Source organism: Zonotrichia leucophrys, chromosome 17 (assembly GCF_028769735.1).
Source record: "Zonotrichia leucophrys gambelii isolate GWCS_2022_RI chromosome 17, RI_Zleu_2.0, whole genome shotgun sequence".
Classification (NCBI taxonomy): Eukaryota; Metazoa; Chordata; class Aves; order Passeriformes; family Passerellidae; genus Zonotrichia; species Zonotrichia leucophrys.
In genome coordinates, this window is record NC_088186.1 from 319,842 (window position 1) to 336,922 (window position 17,081).

General features: G+C 57.2%; 1 protein-coding gene and 1 long non-coding RNA gene across 3 annotated transcripts in view; one reads left to right on the forward strand and one right to left on the reverse strand.

Annotated features, from left to right (window-relative positions):
* LMX1B (LIM homeobox transcription factor 1 beta) overlaps positions 1–17,081 on the reverse strand; it is a 123,145-nt gene that overhangs the window by 82,359 nt on the left and 23,705 nt on the right. Inside the window, exons 2-3 of one of the 2 annotated variants that reach the window (XM_064727481.1) lie at positions 4,172–4,418; positions 3,657–3,843 (exon numbers count right to left, since the gene is read on the reverse strand). In XM_064727481.1, the coding sequence (XP_064583551.1) occupies positions 3,657–3,843; positions 4,172–4,310 (326 nt within the window). In that variant the 5' untranslated portion in view covers positions 4,311–4,418. Of the gene's footprint in view, positions 1–3,656; positions 3,844–4,171; positions 4,637–17,081 lie in introns of those variants that run through there. The other variant, XM_064727482.1, reaches the window with a different exon arrangement.
* On the forward strand, positions 6,157–8,029 carry LOC135455145 (uncharacterized). The gene is made up of 2 exons (XR_010442267.1): positions 6,157–6,385; positions 7,511–8,029. It is a non-coding gene; the product is annotated as an uncharacterized LOC135455145 (long non-coding RNA).

A 17,081-nucleotide genomic window follows, 5' to 3' on the forward strand; every position in this document is an offset into this window, starting at 1 on the left:
ATGAAGAGCAGAAATACATGGCGGGTCTTTTTAATAGCATCCAAAAGTGATGCTAAAACCATACCTGACACGTGGAAAAGAACAAAAGCCTGAATATTTCTCTTTCTCACTCTAAGCAAAACTTAGAATGCATTAATGAAAAATATTGACACAGCGACTGTGGGTGTTTGCTATCTGGTCCCCTGAATAAAAAGCTCTTTCAGAGCCTTTATTTCCAAAACTTAAACAGGAATAGAGATCTTTCCATAAATTATATGCGCTGCTTAGATATGAAATACATATCCTGGAACAGTTATTTTTCATAACATATATTTTTTTACTATCAGCAAGAGCTAGGGCAAATCGCTATATAACACTGGGCAGTGAGAGAAAAACAAACCTGAAAGCCACAATCACAAAAAAAAAAAAATTAAATCACAAATGGAAAATAAATGTATCATTTATAAATGCTAACATTTTGTAGTAGAAAGCACTGTCATGAGTGATACAATAAGTAAATTCATTTAAGCAAAGAACCAAAATGCAACTCCCACAAGCCTCCTATTTAAAAAACAAAAACAAAAACAAAAAACAAAAGCAAAAAAAAAAAAAGCCACCCAAAACCATTAATTCTGAAGGTTTCAATTTCTCAGAAAGCAAACTTCTTTTAAAAAAAAAAAAAAAACAAAACGCCAAAACAAAAACCCACAGTGTAAGGTTCCAAAAGTGGAGCAATTTGGCAAAGTTCTAATTAAAATCAAAGACATTCTGCTTGACTGGGGCTTGTGAAAGCCAGCCTTCCCTGGTGACACTGCTCTGGGGTTTTTATTCTTAAAAACCTTGCCATCAAATGCACCTGACCCTCAAAATCCTAAATTTTAGCAAAATAAGTACTTTGCATTAACTTAAAACATCAGTACGTACTCATGCAAGTTGAATTCCTTCTTTAAAAAGAGACCAAAATACATGCCCAGCTTATCCCACTGACATACTGATGATATTTTTGTGATAAATTACATTTATCAGGCACCTCTGACTACTTCAAACTGGGCTTGGGCTACTAATCCACCTCCCCCAGGATTTGCTGTAACATTCCAAGCATAAGGGTAGCTTCCCATAACCAACATTTTTCTTAAAAAAATGAAAAGAAAAAAGAAAAAGAAAAACTGTTTTCACCCTTCCCCCTAATGTGAAATGCCCTCATCCAAGGATGGGCAGCAATCATTCCTGACCCAGGGAAAGGTGTAAGGTCTGATATCTGACCCATCAGAAGCTTGCTTTCATTAGAAAGATGAGACACCATTTTCCCAAAGATATATACACAGCACTTGATTATAGTCCTGGGAGTTCTGGAGAAATCTGACCTTTTAAATTACATTACTACGTACAGAAAAATCTATTTAAGGCAAATTTCAGGAACTGAGATATTTAAGTGAACTTTATTCTATTTTTTTTTTAATTTTTTCCCAGATATTTGCAAATAGGACTCAGGATAACAAAAAGCATCTGATGTTACTGATCCCTGTCTTGCTCCGCACGGGTTCCATTCCATCTCACTAGCCCAAGGCATTCTCTCTGAGCACACAGGCATTCCCACCCCGGTGTTCCACCATCGGCCGTGTCCTCTCGCTGTGGCTGCCTCTCTCAGCTCGCTCACGGCTTCACTGCCCGGCCTGAGGGATGGAACTGACCCTCTGCACTGCACAGCCCAGGGCCACTCGCACGGACACACAGCTATTTTTATCCTCTGCTACCATAAACGAATATTTCTCCGGCTCTGAAAGGGCACACAATCCGTGTCAGCACAGTTTCACATGTTTGCTCTTTTGGGCTAATAAAATCTCAGAGAAAACAAATTTTGATTTACCGTGTCTCCCCTCCCCTTCCCGCGAGCCGCTGCCGCTGTCAGTCCTCGGGGGCACACGCAGCAGGGCACCATGTCATGTCACACTAGGTGCTGGGATTCAACAAAGGCCAACATGTTGATATCTTTTTATTGCTCGGCAGCCTGGTTACCCCATTTTCCCCCTCTACAATTGGACACTTTTGGTAATACGGGAAGTTCTGAAGCAGCAACAATTCTGTTTTCAGTCAGAAAAGTGTTTTTGTTTTACACAGCAATAGTCTCTGATCTTGCTTTTTAGGTCACTAAGTACAATTCTTTATTTTACAGAAACTAAAGTTGGGAACTTTAGAGAGTACATTTATTTGCAATTAATGTAAATATTTACATTGCCAAATAATGCTTTTTTTGGTAGCCTAAAGACTATTCGACATTCTTTACTAATTAAAAAAAGTATCTAAGGTGTTACTACCTATAGAAAAAGAAGCTTCACCGATCTCCAACTACAGCTACCACAGGGTGGTTTATTTTGCGTAGAAATGCAAGGCAAAGCCTGTGGACGGGGTCCCTAAATCGGGCACGAGAAAACCCTGAAGGTGCCGCAGCCGCAGCCCCACAAGGGCGGGATGGATGGCGGCAGCCCGCGGGCAAGCCTGGAGTTATTCCCATGCACGGTGCCCGGGCTGTGGAGGACTCTCTGGGAGCTAGGGAGGGCTGCAGCATGAAATAACATGTTTTGTTGTAATTCCTAAACAGGGGGACATTTATCTGGGCCATTTATACAAGAGTTATAACCCTCACAATATTTATACTCAGCATGTCATGTTAGCATTTACTACCCGTTTCCATGGAGATGGATTTTCATGCTGTAGCTATGAAATGCACATTGTTGCCACTAAGCCACTTCAGGCCTTTCTGGATGCCTGCTGAATGCCTGACAAAAGTTGATGCAAACCAATAGTTGTTGTTCTTTGTTTGTTGCCAGACTTCTAGCAGAGCCATATTATGTCCTAGTGATTGAAATGCCCATGTTCGCCCCCCTCCCGGCACAAAAAGGATCCTCAATTTAGGTGACAAGCATGAAGTGGGCTTCTGCAGGGGAGGGCGGCCCGGCGCGGGGCCGGGCTCCGTCCCTGCGCGGGGCCGCGCCGCGGCGGGGGCCGCTCCCGACAGCGCCTGACATTTGGGGATAAAGCCGCAATAAGAGAGAGCGCGGGCAGCGCCGGGGCCGGGGCCAGGCTCAGCGCCGGGCTCCTCCCGCCGCCGCTCCGCTCCCTGGGCCGGGCCCCGCCGCGCCCGACGGCCGTTCCGCCGGGCCGGCCCGCGGCAGCGTAGCGACGGCCCCGCCGAGCCCCCGGCCCCGCCGCCGGGCAGCGGCACCGGCCTTTCTGCGGGCCTCCGCCTCTCGGAGCGGCCCCGGGGCGGCGGGCGGGACGGGACTCGCGGCGGGCGGGAGAGAGCCGCAGGACGGCTCCGAGCGCGGCGCTGCCCGCGCAGCCCAAACCGGGCCGGGCCGCCCCATCGCCGTCCCGTCCGACGGCACCGCGCGGTACCGGACCGCGGCGGGCCCGGGGCGGGAGGCGGCCCTGCCCGGGTCGGACGCCACGGCTCGGTGTCTTCGGTCCCATTCGTGCCCGCCGCGCAGCCCACGCCGGGGTCCCCGCTGGCCGTGGCCGCCACCCGTAGCCGTGAGCCCGGTGCCGGGCTGCCCGCTCCGCCGGGCACGGGGCGCGGCCCGATCGGGAACACGCCCCGGGCCCGCCGCGCGCCTCGGGCCGGGCCGGGCTGGGCCGGGCCGCCCCGGCGGGACCCCCGCCGCCCCCCGCGCCCTTACTGTTGGTAGTCCTGCTTGCAGTAGAGCTTGCGGTCCCGGAAGTAGCAGCTGGTGGTGAGCGCCTGCTGGCACGCGGCGCACTGTAGGCACTCCTCATGCCAGGAGGACTCGTTCACCCGCATCAGGAACCGGTCCGAGATGGGCCGCTGGCAGCCCTCGCAGACGGCCTGGTGCTGGCACTCCGACCCTGCAACGGCAGACGGCGGCGTCAGGCGCCGGCCCTGGCCCCACCTGGCCCCGCTCCCAGCCCCGACACAACCCGGCCCCGCTCCGCAGTCCCCGTCCCGGGCAGCGCAGTCCGCCCGGCCCAGCCGGTCGGTAACACCGAGCTCGACGGCTGCCGCCGGTCCTGCGCCCCGCACATGCCGGCGAGACAGTCCCGCGCCCCGCACCGCTCAGGGGCTGGCCGGCCACGGTCGGCATCAGGCCGGCCGGGCCCCTCGGAGCGCAGCCCCGGGCACCGAGCGGTGCGCGGGACCGCTCTCGGCGTAGTGAAGAAGCGACCGGCAACTCACCCAGCAGCACTCCCAGCGTGGCCGGCCCCGAGCGCAGGGGGTGGTCTTCCATTTTAATGCCGTCCAGCATCTTGGCGCAGTCCGGTGGGCCCCGCGGGAAGCACCTCTCCAAGGACTCGGGACCCGTCGCGATGTCCATGAGCGGCGGCGAGAGGCGCTGCCGGGCGGCGGGGCCGGCTCAGCCCCGCGTCGGGCCGGGCGCGGGGACACTCTGCGGCCGGGAGGAAGGAGTCGCTTTTATTTTTATCTGGAAGACATGAGGAGCGTTTCCTGCCCGGGCTTCCAGAGACGGGGGGCAGAGGCAGGAGCCGGCGCCGCCGCCCATGGGGCCGCCCCGCTACACGGGCGCGCACATGCCGCGCACACGGCGCCGGGCAGCCGCGGTGTCACCTGCTCGCCGGCAGCGCCGGACCCACGCCCTGCTTGGCGCGGAGGGCCCTCCCGGGGCGGGCCGTGCCGGGCGGAGCGCGGGCGCGGCGGGCCGGGCGGGGCACGGGGCTCCCGGCGCTCCCAGCCCCTGAGCCGTGCGGCGGCCCGAGGAGCCGCGCCGTTTAGAGCAGGGGCCGCGGCGGAGGAACACACCCCCCGGCGCCTCACCCCTCCTCAAACTTGCTGACATTTGAACTCCATTGGTGCGCGGCGTATCGCTGCGCCGCGGTGATCCGTCTCCTCGACGTCAAATAGTGCCCTGGCCCCGCCGGGCCCCCGCGGCCCCTGAAGCGCGGCGGCGCCCGGGGCGGCCGGCTCCGTGCGCCCCGGGGCGGCCGAGCGGCGCGGGCAACGCGGGCCCGGGTCGCGCCCCCGCGGGCCGCGGAGGGGGAGAGCGATCTCGGCTGCCGAGGGTGGCGGATGAGCGGGTCCGCGGCCGCTCCGCTGCCCGCTCCGCGCCCCGCGCCGCTCCTGGCCCGACGGCGGCTCTCGGCTCCTGCCCTGTCCGGGGTAGGTAGCAGCGCGCGTCCAGCGCCGGGCCGCGGGCAGGTGGCGGCAGGCCCGTCCCTCGGGGCCCCGGGACCGGCGGGGACGCGGCTCTGTCCCGCGGACGGCAGCGGCGCGACCGGCCCCGGCGGGCACGCGGGACCGGGGATCGCGCCGCGCACGCCCTTCCTCGAAGGGCGGCTCCGAACCGTCCCGCCGGGGCTGCCAGCGGGAAAGCTCGGGCGGAGCAGCGGCCCGAGGGCTGCGGGTGCTTCTGCGGCGGCGGAGCCCGTGCCCGCTCCCGCGGCAGCGCTGCCCGCTCGGCTTGGCCGCCAACGCTTCTGAACGGCGGGGCTCGGTGCGGTGCGCGGCGCGCGCGTGTGCGGGACAGCCCGCGCTGCCCGCGCCGGGATTCCCTCTGAGGAGAAACCCGACGGGAAAGGGACCCTGCATGGAGCGCCGCACCCCGCGCTGACGGCTCCCCTTTCGTTGTTTTTTGGTTTTTTGTTCGTTCGTTTTTGTTTGTATCTTTGTTTGCTTTTTTTTCCCCCGATACCGTTAAAAATCTAAATATGAGGAAATTAAAATCCAGAAAGGATTCTATGTGGAGATTCTTAATGTGACCTGTGATATGCCATGACCCTGTCAAGAGAAGGAGTATATTTTGTAATGCTCCTAAAATATTGATACTTAATAAGCAGGACGAGTGTTTACTTAAATTACTTAATGCTTTTGTTTTGTGGTTCTTAAGATAAAACTTCTTTTTATGCCGTTTTCGCAGGGAAAAAATCTTTTATAGAAATTCGTCACTGTGTTTTAGTAAATTTGTTTCGAAAAGGTTTTCAGTAATAGAGCCTATTTGTTTTTGTTCTAGACGGTAGAAATCGGTAAATCTTTGTCGTTAATGCTGAAAAAATAATATATGATTATTTAATTCTGAGATCAAGATAAAGGCTGCTAAGATTTCACAGTTCAATCAGTGGCGCAAAAGCTGATCGTTCACATTAATTTTTTATGTCCCCTTCCTATTTTTGCGTAAGGATTCGGAGTTCTCCATCACACAGGTCTTCCATCAAATTATCTTCTACAACTGCGTGGAAAATTAAAGCCCCTGTTCCGCAGGAATTTTCATAAATTCTGACTATATAAGAACAAGAAAAAAAAACCTCCTCAAAACCCAACGAAAAGGCATCGCTGAGCAGCGGGACCGGGAAGCAGAGTGAAAGCCCCCAGCCCTGCACCCGCAGCAATAATTCCAGCTTTGTTCGTGGGCTTTTACTCGCAAATATCACGTTAAAGGTTTGTTGCTTCTCTCCGTGTGTGTATACGAGCACTGCGCCGGGTAATTGTTATCCCCGCTCCTGCCCCGAGAACAATTCGATGAGGTGTTATATAGGTTTATATAATGTTTTTAACGAAAAACGAAATGCAATTAAAACACCCACGCGCAAAACCATCACAGAAATAAACCCTAACCAGACTAAGTAGCCCCACCTCCCCGCGGCTTCCTTCGAATTGTCCTTTTATTTGCAAGGCAAATCTCTTTGTTTTGAGTTAAATTTGAGAGTCGAACAAGTAGCGCAGTCGGTCCCAATCCTTCCCAAACGAGGCAGGAGGAAGGAACCATCGGGATAACTAACAACGGCCGAGCCCTGTGCACCCACTGCCCCACCGGCCGCCGGACGCGCCGCCCCGTCCCGGCTGCCGGCCCGTCGGTCCCGCCCGGTGCACGCGCTGGCGGTACCGGCGCTGCGGGGAGCGCCGCGGGACCCCGGGCGGGAGCGGGACCGCGGGAGGGCCACGGGCGTCTCCGCACCAGGGAAGGGGGCGCCGGGCTTTCTCCGCAGAAGCGTGCGGTGCCGGCGGATGCGTGGGCGTCTGTGCAGTCTGTCTGTGCACATTCCCGGCTGCCTGGACGCGCGTTCTCCCCAGTAGCGACGGGCACCGCCCGCTCCCCTGCTGAGGCGGCCACGACCAGTGGGGTGCCGGGCGCTCCGCAGGCTGCGGTTCGGTGCGGGCCGTGCGGTCCGGTGGCAAGGCCGGGGCAGCCCCGGGCGGTGCCGGTGCCGGTGCCGGGGCCGGTCCGGGCTGAGCGGGGCTGGGCCGGGCCCGGTGCCGCCGCGGCAGGGCTCGGGCGATGCTGCCCCCTGGCGGCGCGCGGTGGCACGGCAGGAGCTCGGCGGGCGCGGGGTCAGCCGGGGCGAGCGGGGCTGACCGGAGCGGGAGCGGGGCTGACCGGAGCGGGAGCTGCGCAGCGCCGGGACGGCGGCGCTTTGCCCACCTGGACGGGCCGGACAGGCCTCCAGCCTAGAGGTGCGCGGCCGCCGGGTCCAGCCCTGCGGCACCGCGGCAGCGGGGCGGGGGGAAGGCCCTGGGCAGCCGCGTGCCAACGGCTCACCGTGTCCTGTTCTTCTCCACCCACAGCCGGACTCCGCAACTCGCTCCCCTGCCGAGCCCCGGCCTTCCCCGCTCGCCAGCGGCCGACGCCGGCCCACAGAAAAACGCCCGTGGCGTTCGGGGAGCCGGGGCACCAGGCTGCCGGCACGGAGGACAGCTGCCTAGCTTCGGCAGCGGCACGGAGACCGGCCCTCGGGCGGCCTCACTGCCGGTTGTCCGCGGAGCCTCCCACAACAGGGCGCTCCCCAAGCTGGCTCTGCAAGTCCGCGGCTCCGACCGTGCCCCCGGTGGCGGCGCCCGCCGCCCGGTGCTTCCACGTCGCCGGGCTCTCCCCCGGGCGCCGACGAGCGGGCAGTCCCAGGACCGGGCCGATTTGGCACGGTAGCCCTAGCGGAACGCCCCCGGCCCGGGACGAGCCGCCGCCGCCGGCGCACGACGGTGACTGATCCAGCCCGCGCTCCCCCCTCGGAAGGATGGATGTGAACGAGCTACTAAGTGTAGTTACTAATAACAATAACAATAAATTATCGGACTGTTGCTCAGTAATGCAAACAAATGTTCCGTGAACCGCGCGGAGTCTCCCCGTGCCTCGCAGCAGCCCCACAGGGACCGGCCCGTCTGACGAGCGGCTGCTCCACGGCCCGGAGAGACGACCCTGTTCGCCCGGCGGCCTCACGGAGCAGGTGACAGGGCCAGCGATCAGGGACGGGGCCAGCCAGGGTGGCCGATAGGGAAGGTTGTGCCGGCAGTATCAGGCAGAATGCGGTCGGAGGCCGCGCCGCGTGAAAAGCGGCGAGCACGGAGCCGGTATTTTAATTAAGCAGGACCTCTTTGATATAGGCCTCTTGATGCTATCTATCTCTGCTCTCTGTTCCCGTCACGACAGCATTTGGGTAGGAAAATTGCTGAGCGAGGCGGGTCAGGCAGGGCGTCGGTGCCGCGCCGAGGAGCCGGAAAGCCCCAGGGAGCGGCGGGCGCTGCGCAGCGCTGAGCCCCAACCCCACCGCGGTGCGGTGCCGCCGAGTGCCTTTTCGGGGGGCCTGGAGGAACGGGAGCCAATTTACCATGATTAAAGGCACAGGCGAGGAGGCGCCACGCATTTGCATGCGCCTTCATCTTCCCTAAGTGGATTTTTGAGGGCAGCGCTGCAGACAAGCTCGGGCTCCGCATTCCCTCCGCCCGTGGAGCGCCCGTCCTGATGGCCTCGTGGCGTGGAGGGCTCGAGCCCCCCGTCAGCCCCAAGGAGCCGCAGGACCGGGCTCGGCTCCAAGGCCCGGCGCGGAGCAGCTCCGCCCGCGGCCCCTCCTGCGGCTCCGCGCTGTGTCCGCGACTAACCCGGCGCCGGGCACGGCCCGCAAGGGCTGCGCCCGAGGCCGAGGCTGCTCCTCAGCCTCAGCAGGCTCCCGGCTCTCGCTGCCCGCTCGCATAGCTGTAGCGCGGGCCGTGTTACTGGCTCAGCCCTGTCCCTCACCCGCCCTGAGCCGCAGCGACCCAACGGGCCGGGCCGGGCCGAGGGCGGCCCCGGGACAGCAGCGGCGGCCGCCGGGCTCGGGTCCGGCTCGCACCGAACGCAAGGGCTCTCTCCGGCCGCTCGCCGGGGGCAGGGACCCGATGGGGCGGGCGCGACGAGCCCGGCTGGCAGCAGCGTGTCGCGCACATGTGCCCCCGCGGCGACCGATGCCAGGTGCGAGGCTGGGGGCAGAGTTTACCGCCGGTCTCTGACGGCTCTGCGGGTTTCCCAGCCCAGGGGATGTGGGAGGGGTCCTTTCCCAGTTCAGGGCAAATACCTTCGTTTCACTGGGAAATTCAACCTCTCCTTGGAGCTGGATCCATTATACGGGTTTAATATCCGCTCTTTTACAGCTCAGTGTTGTAAAAGGCAGCAGCCAGGTCTGTGAACTCTGACATGTGCACCCGGGGGGGCTGGGGGGGAACGACAGGACCTGACGGTGCGGGGAACGCCTGCGAGCGCAGCCTTTCATCTGCCGAGCCTCTGCACCGGCCCCGCCGGCCGGAGCGGGGCGGGGGCGGCGGCGCCCCCCACCCGCGCTGCCCGCCGGGCCCTCGGGGTCCCTGCGCGGCCGCGGGGCTCGGCAGCCTCCGAGGCGCGTCCGGGGGTCTGGCGGGGCCCCGCCGCTGCCGGGGAGCGGGCAGAGGCCGTGCCCGCACCGGTGGCGCTCCCCGCACAGGCACTCGGCAGGTGCCCCAGAGAGCGGGCCAGGGCCGAGACAACCAGCGAGCCGGTCCGGGCGCTCCTGTCCCGGCGCTGTCCCCGTCGGCGGGACGCGCTCCCGCAGGGACGCGCTCGGCAGAGCCGCGTCTCCCGAGCTGGCGTGAGCGGGGCAGTGGGACGGGAAAGGACGAGAACGCCCCAATCTTCTGCTTTTTCTCCCGAGAGTTGCCAGGTGCGTGGAGAAGCCCGGGCGGGGGCACCGGGCCAGGGCTGTCCGCGGGGCACGGCGAGCGCTCGGCGCCGGCCGGGCGGCGTCGGGAACGGGGCGGGAGCCCGCTCCGCCGGTTCGGCAGCTGCGCGGGCTGTCCGGCAGGATCCCGGCACCGCGGGACCTGCCGCCCCCCGACCTCTATCTGGGGCTGCCGGGGCAGGAGGGCTGCCCGGGCCGGGGGGCGCTGGGAGCCGTCGGGCCGGGGCGGCGGGGCCGCTCGGGGCTCTCGTCAGAGGCTCGGCTCCTCAGAGCAGGAGGGAGCTGGCCGCCCCTCTGCTTTTCCGAGGCGCTGCGGGATCGTTTCTGTAGGTTTAATCGAGGAACCTAAATACAGCTCGATTTTCAGGGGGACAGAAAAATAACAACAAGGAGAAATCGTTTCCTTTTTGTTCTGGGAGGCCTGTCCGTTATAACTAATGTTTCCCCGCGCCGTGCCGAGGGGAGCGCGGGCCGCGACAGCCCCGAGCCGCTCTCCTTCTCCCACCGGGGCCGCCCCGAGCTCCGCGTAGGGCCAATGAAGCGCCTGGGCCAGGCAGGAGCGCGCAGACACCGCGCCCTCTGCGCGCCCACGCAGCGCCGCTGCCCCGGCTCTTCTTGAAAAGAGACAGGAAAAAACGCGTTGGGGAGGAAGAGGAGAAGAGAAGAGAGGAGTGGACTCTGCCTGCAGACGACGTCGCTTTTACGTAAAGAAATGAGCAGCAGGAGCTGCCGTCAGGGGTGACGGCGCTGCAGCGGCTGCTGAGGCTCTCCGGAGCTGCCTTTGTCAATAGAAAACGATCACTTACAACGGGAAATATCAGAAGCCTCGCGAGTAAACAGCGCTGTTCCGAGCGGAGCGCTCCGCTCTGGTTTGTATTAGCGATTATTGTGCTGTCATTAAGGAATGCAGGGGTGGAAGGATTTGCTTCGGGACTCGAAACACACACGGTTCAAGAGAGAAGCAAACCGCTGCAGCCTGCGTGCCGCACAGAAAGCGGAGATAACGCTGAGCAAACCCCGAGAGAGGCTAAGGGGGAGTCGGGGAGGCCGTCCCTGCTGCCCCCCAGGTCGGGCCCAGCCCGCTCCCCTCAGACCCTCCTGCTCTCCAGCACCTCGCGCCTGGCAGCTCGTCGCGCCGAGCGCTGCGTGGTGCAATTCCCAGCGTGGGATTCCTCACCTGCTGCCAGCTGATCGCTCGGAAGACGCACGTGAGGCTGCAGGCTCTTCTGGCAGCGTTCCCTTGTCCTCTCTCTCCTTTTCTTGCATATCCGAGTTACCTGACTACCTACCGTGCTAGGTGCTGGCACGGTTGAGCCTGGAGCGGCTCTTGGAGCGCTCCGGGACCCAGGGCTGCCATCGCCCCTGCCGCGGCCGCTGCCCGCGCTCCTGTCCGCGGCCATGGCGGAACACGGCTAATTTTCCATCCTGTTATCAATAAGCCCAGCTTATTGCTTACTATTTCTATTTATCTCTAGTAAATTTATGTAAACTCAGCTGCGGCATCGAATTGTTGAGGAATCCCTTTCCCAAGGTCTTTTCCTTTAGGATCACCTCTGATCCTACGGCTAAAAAGTTATCATGGACAATAAGCACTTTAACCGTCAGCCTCAGGTAGCCAAGGACACGGGTCCACATGACACCCTTCCACAACACAGACATGCTCATCTCAAAACGAGGGACCAGCATATTTTTCGTTGGAGTCGCGGTGATCGATTCTGCCTTAATCGAGACGTTTTGGTGTCTCGGGGCTCCACGTGTGGAAAAGGGAATAAAGAGTCAGAGGGCGATGGAGCAGGGTCCCCGTTCCTAGACCAGTTTTGGCTTTGCCCTTTCCGCAGGGATTCCCTGGGTATTCCTGAAGTTCAGTAATGGACGGGGAAAGATGTTCCCCAGGAACAGACAGTTTATGGGACACACGCGTGCCCGCACAGTCACATTTACTGCAGATTGGAGCATCCTTCCAACCTGGGTGAAAGGGACTGCAAAGAGGGAACTAAAAGACCGTATTGAGAACTTTAAAGTGTGATTTTCGATGTGGTCCCTGTGGATATGAACACATTCGCGTTTTCTGTCGCGGTCACCTGAAAGCTCTGTCGGGGACAGCCTACCACCCTCGCGGGAATGATCTTATGCTCTGGACGAAGCGAGTTCCGTTGCAAAAAGTGATTTGTTCAATCTCTTGCCCACACAGAACGAGTTCCGTGCGTGCTCAACTCCTCATCTTTGCTTAAATCCGATTTAGAAAACAAAAAATTCCCAACCCCTCAATCCCAAGCAGCCCATCATATAAACTGATGGATAAATGCATTTACAGTCCTGATTCTGGCCGCGGCAGAGGGGCACCACAGCCGAGCACGGGCTGCGCTCCGCGGCCGCGCACAGCCCCGCGGCGGAACCGGCCCCGCTCCGCAGCTCTGCAGGACAATGAGCAGCGGGACAGGCAGGGGAGAGCCGGCCTGCGCCTCTGCCGCCGCGGCTCCGCACCTTGCCCCGTGCAGGCTCCGCAGCCCCGCCAGCCGTGCGGGACCTCCGCTCCTCCCGGCCACAGAGCCCGCATCTGCTGGGACACACCGAGCTCAGAGGCTCCGGTATCAGCAGCACATGAGCTCCCGGGTCCTGATCTTCACAAGTGCCAAGGAACAAACGCATCGCTCATAAGCGCCGGGCACACCGAGTCTGTCGATGCTTTAGCGCATGAGGGATGCGAGATCGCTGCGGGGCCAATGCGAGCCGCTCGAGCGGCGCCCCAGCCCCGCTGCCCTCGCCGTGGAAGCCGAGCGGTCACCGGGCCGGGCTCCCTCCCTCTCCCGCGGCTCTCTCCCCGCAGAGCGCGCCCGGGGCAGGGTTCCTCCCTGCTGCTCCCCAGCCCCGGCGCGCAGCCTGCAGCGCCTTCACAATTCCGTTTCTGACACCTTTTACGATGGAGAATCCTGTCCCTGCCTTTGTGTGGGAAGCAGGAGTTGCAGTCAAAATCGTTAAGAAAAATTGTGGTTAATTAGTAAAATAATACATTTAAACAAGACATTAATGAGATATACTGTTATTAATAAGATATTAAGACGCTACTGTTAAATGGGAAAAAAACAGGGGTGAAGTTTGCAAGATTTTGAATTTTCAATTCTCAATTCTACAAAGAAAATAGAGAAACGTTGAAGGTTTTCATTTTGTTGGGGAGTCCTAACGCATCTCTTCTGCCAAACCAAGAGGTATAGAGGGCAAAACAGGGCACGGATGAAGAGGAATTTTCAGGGTAACATTTTGTTTCCCTGTGGCAGGTGAAAGACAGACAGAACAGTTGCTATTGGTGGTCAAACAGAGTTTTCAGCATTGTGAGATATAGAGCTGAAAATATCGTATTCTAAGCAAGAATGTGTGCTTCTAAAATATAATTATGTAGGAAAAAATAGAATTTTAATTTCAATTACAGTTGTTCTATGAGAGACAGATGTGAGCTGCTAAAATGTTTAAAATGTAGCTCAACAATGAAAAAAGAGATATTAAAGAAATATGTGCCACTGATGGGATTTGATTGGCAGGTTGTATTAATTACAAGACTTTCACCTCTGAGACTGCTGTTCCAATCCAGACAATGTCCAGGGAAAACAATTTAAAGTTTGTTTATATATTCTAAAATTATATAAAATCAAGTAGGCATCTTAAAAAAATAAAAAGGAAAATAAAAAAGAAAATTTTAAAAAGAAAACAAAAGGATGAATTTCACTACAGTGAAATACATAAAAAGAAGCATCTGCTAGCACATACATTTTGGTCACCATCCTACAATTCCGGAATGTTTACAGTTGCTACTACATGCAAATTGTATCTGTTGGATCCATAATTTGGAATGAAGTGAAAGATGTTACCCAAATTTCTCTCACAGGGCACACCGAGACCTGCACTTCTCCAGCAGGTGGAGGTAGGAATGCTGCTCATTGTTAGTGAATTAATAGAAATAAAATAATCAGCGAGGGGAAGGCAGTTCTGGTAGCGCTAAGCCAAGGTGCTCAAAATTCATCACTTAGCTTTAGAGAGCTTACAAGAGCAGTTTAAAAGCACAGGATCTTAAACCAGCCTTTATTTTCATTCCTAGTGGCTAAAACACAGGGTCCTTTCTGGTCACATTTGTAAGTTTTCTTTGCATGCAGAGAAAGCATTTTCTTAACCTTACAGCGCTGCTCGGGATGTGCCTGCATGCAGGAGAAGCCAAACTTCTCTCTGCCGAGCATCCCAAGCGGATTCTGCCCAGACTGAGCGGAGACATCCCTGCCCACGGAGCCAGAACCAACAGTGACACCTGCCAGTGACACAGGGCCCCATCCCATCCCATCCCATCCCATCCCATCCCATCCCATGCCATGCCATGCCATGCCATGCCATCCCATCCCATCCCATCCCATCCCATCCCATCCCATCCCATCCCATCCCATCCCATCCCATCCCATCCCACCCCCTCCCAGCAGAGCCAGGGGACACCAGGGCTCTCTCCCTTCGGTGCCGGGAGGGGCTCACGGGCTCTGCCAGGCTCCGAGGGCACCACGGGCAGCGGAGAGCAGAGCTGAGCGCTCAGCTCAGGGAACGGCATTCCAACCCTTTCCATAAGAAAAGGGTGGGAACAAAGAGAGGATAAGCCATTTATTTAGAGCCTGAAGATTGAGAGAGAGAAGCTCCTTGGCCTGCAGCTTGCCCCAGGCGTTAGGGCACCCTCCCGCACGGCAGCGCAGCAGAAGCAGCGGCAGTTCCAGCCAGAAGGGCCGGCGCAGGACGGCAGAGCAGGGCAGCCCCAGCCTGCAGCCACCCCTCCCCGGGGCCTCAGCCTCTCCCGCTGGGGCTGCACCCTGTCACCAGCACCGTGACAGCCACAGCACCCTGTCACCAATATCGTGACAGTCACAGCACCCTGCCACCAATATCGCGACAGTCACAGCAGCTGCCTGCGGAGGGATCCCGAGCGACATCTCGAGGGATCTGCATCCTGTGCCTGATTTAGGTAAATGAAGGCAACCGGTTTGCAAAGAACAAAGGTGTGTTTGCAGCAGAAACACCAACTGCTGAAGCACCATCTCGATGTAAGAAACAGCCTCCATGTCAAAATGGGAGTGGGAATAAATAAATCTGCACTAGGGCAATATTTTGAACCGTAACCCCCATTTCAGTCTGTTCTACATGTTCTATGGCTGGGCATTTTATGTGATTTGGATACAACTCCACTGGTACATTAAAGTTTATTGGCCTTGAAAACAATGGCTGCATCACTACTGATAGAAGACTTGGTGTTACACTGTCAGTGCATATTTTATTTGATCTCAGTCTTAAATAAAACTCAGACCTTTGGACTCCATACTGAGTTGGACTTTAGCCTTTTCCTGTAATTATCTCGTGTCTTGTTAACATTTTATGAGCACATCTGCTTAAATAAACTTACTTGATGCGCATTTGTTTTGGCTGTAGCCTTCTTCATAGGATGGACGTGATTTTCTCTTTGTCTTGTAAAAGAAATCAAAATAAATCTGAACAATGGGACTGTAAGAGGAATAAATTTAAATATAGGGTTTGTATCATTTAACAACTGTACAATACAGTTGAAATCAAATATATCTAACAACATTATTAATGAGGATTTAATATTTATGTGCTAAGTGTAGAACATTCAGGTAATTACAACTCTAAGGCATTTTTTGTTTGCCAGTTGCATTGACTGATTGACACTGGAGCAGCACGGGCACAACGTGTTTGTAGAAATGGACTGTAGAAAAGGCCGGAGTTTTAAATCTTTTTAAATCTATGATTTTTATTCACCTTCTGAGTACTTCCAGAGGAATATAGTATTTCCATATATTTTCCCTGCTTGCATATATGTTACTCATTTGTTTCTGTCTCTGCGTGGTCACAGCACAGGGAGAAGTGGCACGGAAGGAGGAGGCCTGGCCAGCCCTGCCCAGGCACCTGCCCAGGGTCTGTGAAGGCAGAGCCCACTCCAGGCCTCCTGCAGCCACTTCTCCTCCCCCAGATCTCCTGCAGCCAAGGGACCCCACAAACACCCCCCTAAACAAATCGTGCTTCAAGCATTTATTAAACTGTACAGACTGAGTGCTCTCTGCGCCTCTTTAAAACATCTGATTCATCTCCTTTGGGTCTGTTGGCACCTTTGGACCTGTACTAAAAGCGTTGTGTGAGAACCCAGAGCTGCCTGCAGAGCGATGCTGGCCCTGCCATGCCCAGGGCAGCCCCTTCCCAGGGAAGGGACACAGACAGGCAAGGGCAGAGGAAGAAGGGAACAATGTTAGATGATTTGTCTTTCTCAGTTCTTCCCATACAAAGTACTCCTGGCAAGGATTTAAACCTCAGATACTGAAAATAAAACAAATGCAGAAACAGATAGAACTGGACTAGATTACATCTCGTCTTTCTCCATCACCTTTCTGCATGTGATGTTTAATAGAACTTGGAGCACACAGAGGTGTATTCATTGACCACTAGAATGCAGCAACTTCCAAGTAAACAGCATCTTCATACAGCAACATTCAGCATGAGTTAAACCCAATTAAAAACATTAAACAAGGGAATGGTTTATGAAAGTTGCAGGGAGGGTTCAATACGGTCTCATTCATATTTTCCTGTTTCAGCCCCAGTTACTGCCCCTTACACAACCTGCTTGAACTGCTCGAGGCATGCAGGTGCCAACTGCCCCTGCCCTGCTCTGCCCAGCCATCCGCTGCTCCAGGGCCAAGCCAAGTTCCACCTGGCACAGGGGCACTGGGACATTGGGTAAATGCTCTGCTGGGCTCTCACCTGGGCATTCACCCACCCCCAGAGCAGCCAGGGCGAGAAGGGGCAGCCCTGGGCGGGGCAGCTCTGGGTGGGGCAGCTCTGGGCGGGGCCAGCCCTGGGTGGGGCCAGCCCTGGGCGGGGCAGCTCTGCCCCCAAGGCAGGCCCATCCCAAGCAGCACAATTCTGAGCAGCCATCAGGTCAGTGTGTAACTCTCCTGCACTAAAACCAGAGGCTGTTGTGAGCACTTGTGGTTATTTCCATTTCTCCTGGTTAGCAAAGTGTTTTCCCCCAAAACACAGGTATTAACTATATCTTACACCAAGCCAGCACGTGTTCTAGAGTGTGCCTTGGGCAAAACGTTATTGTTCCATATCCATTGCAGCAAGGTTTGCTGAGCACACAGCAC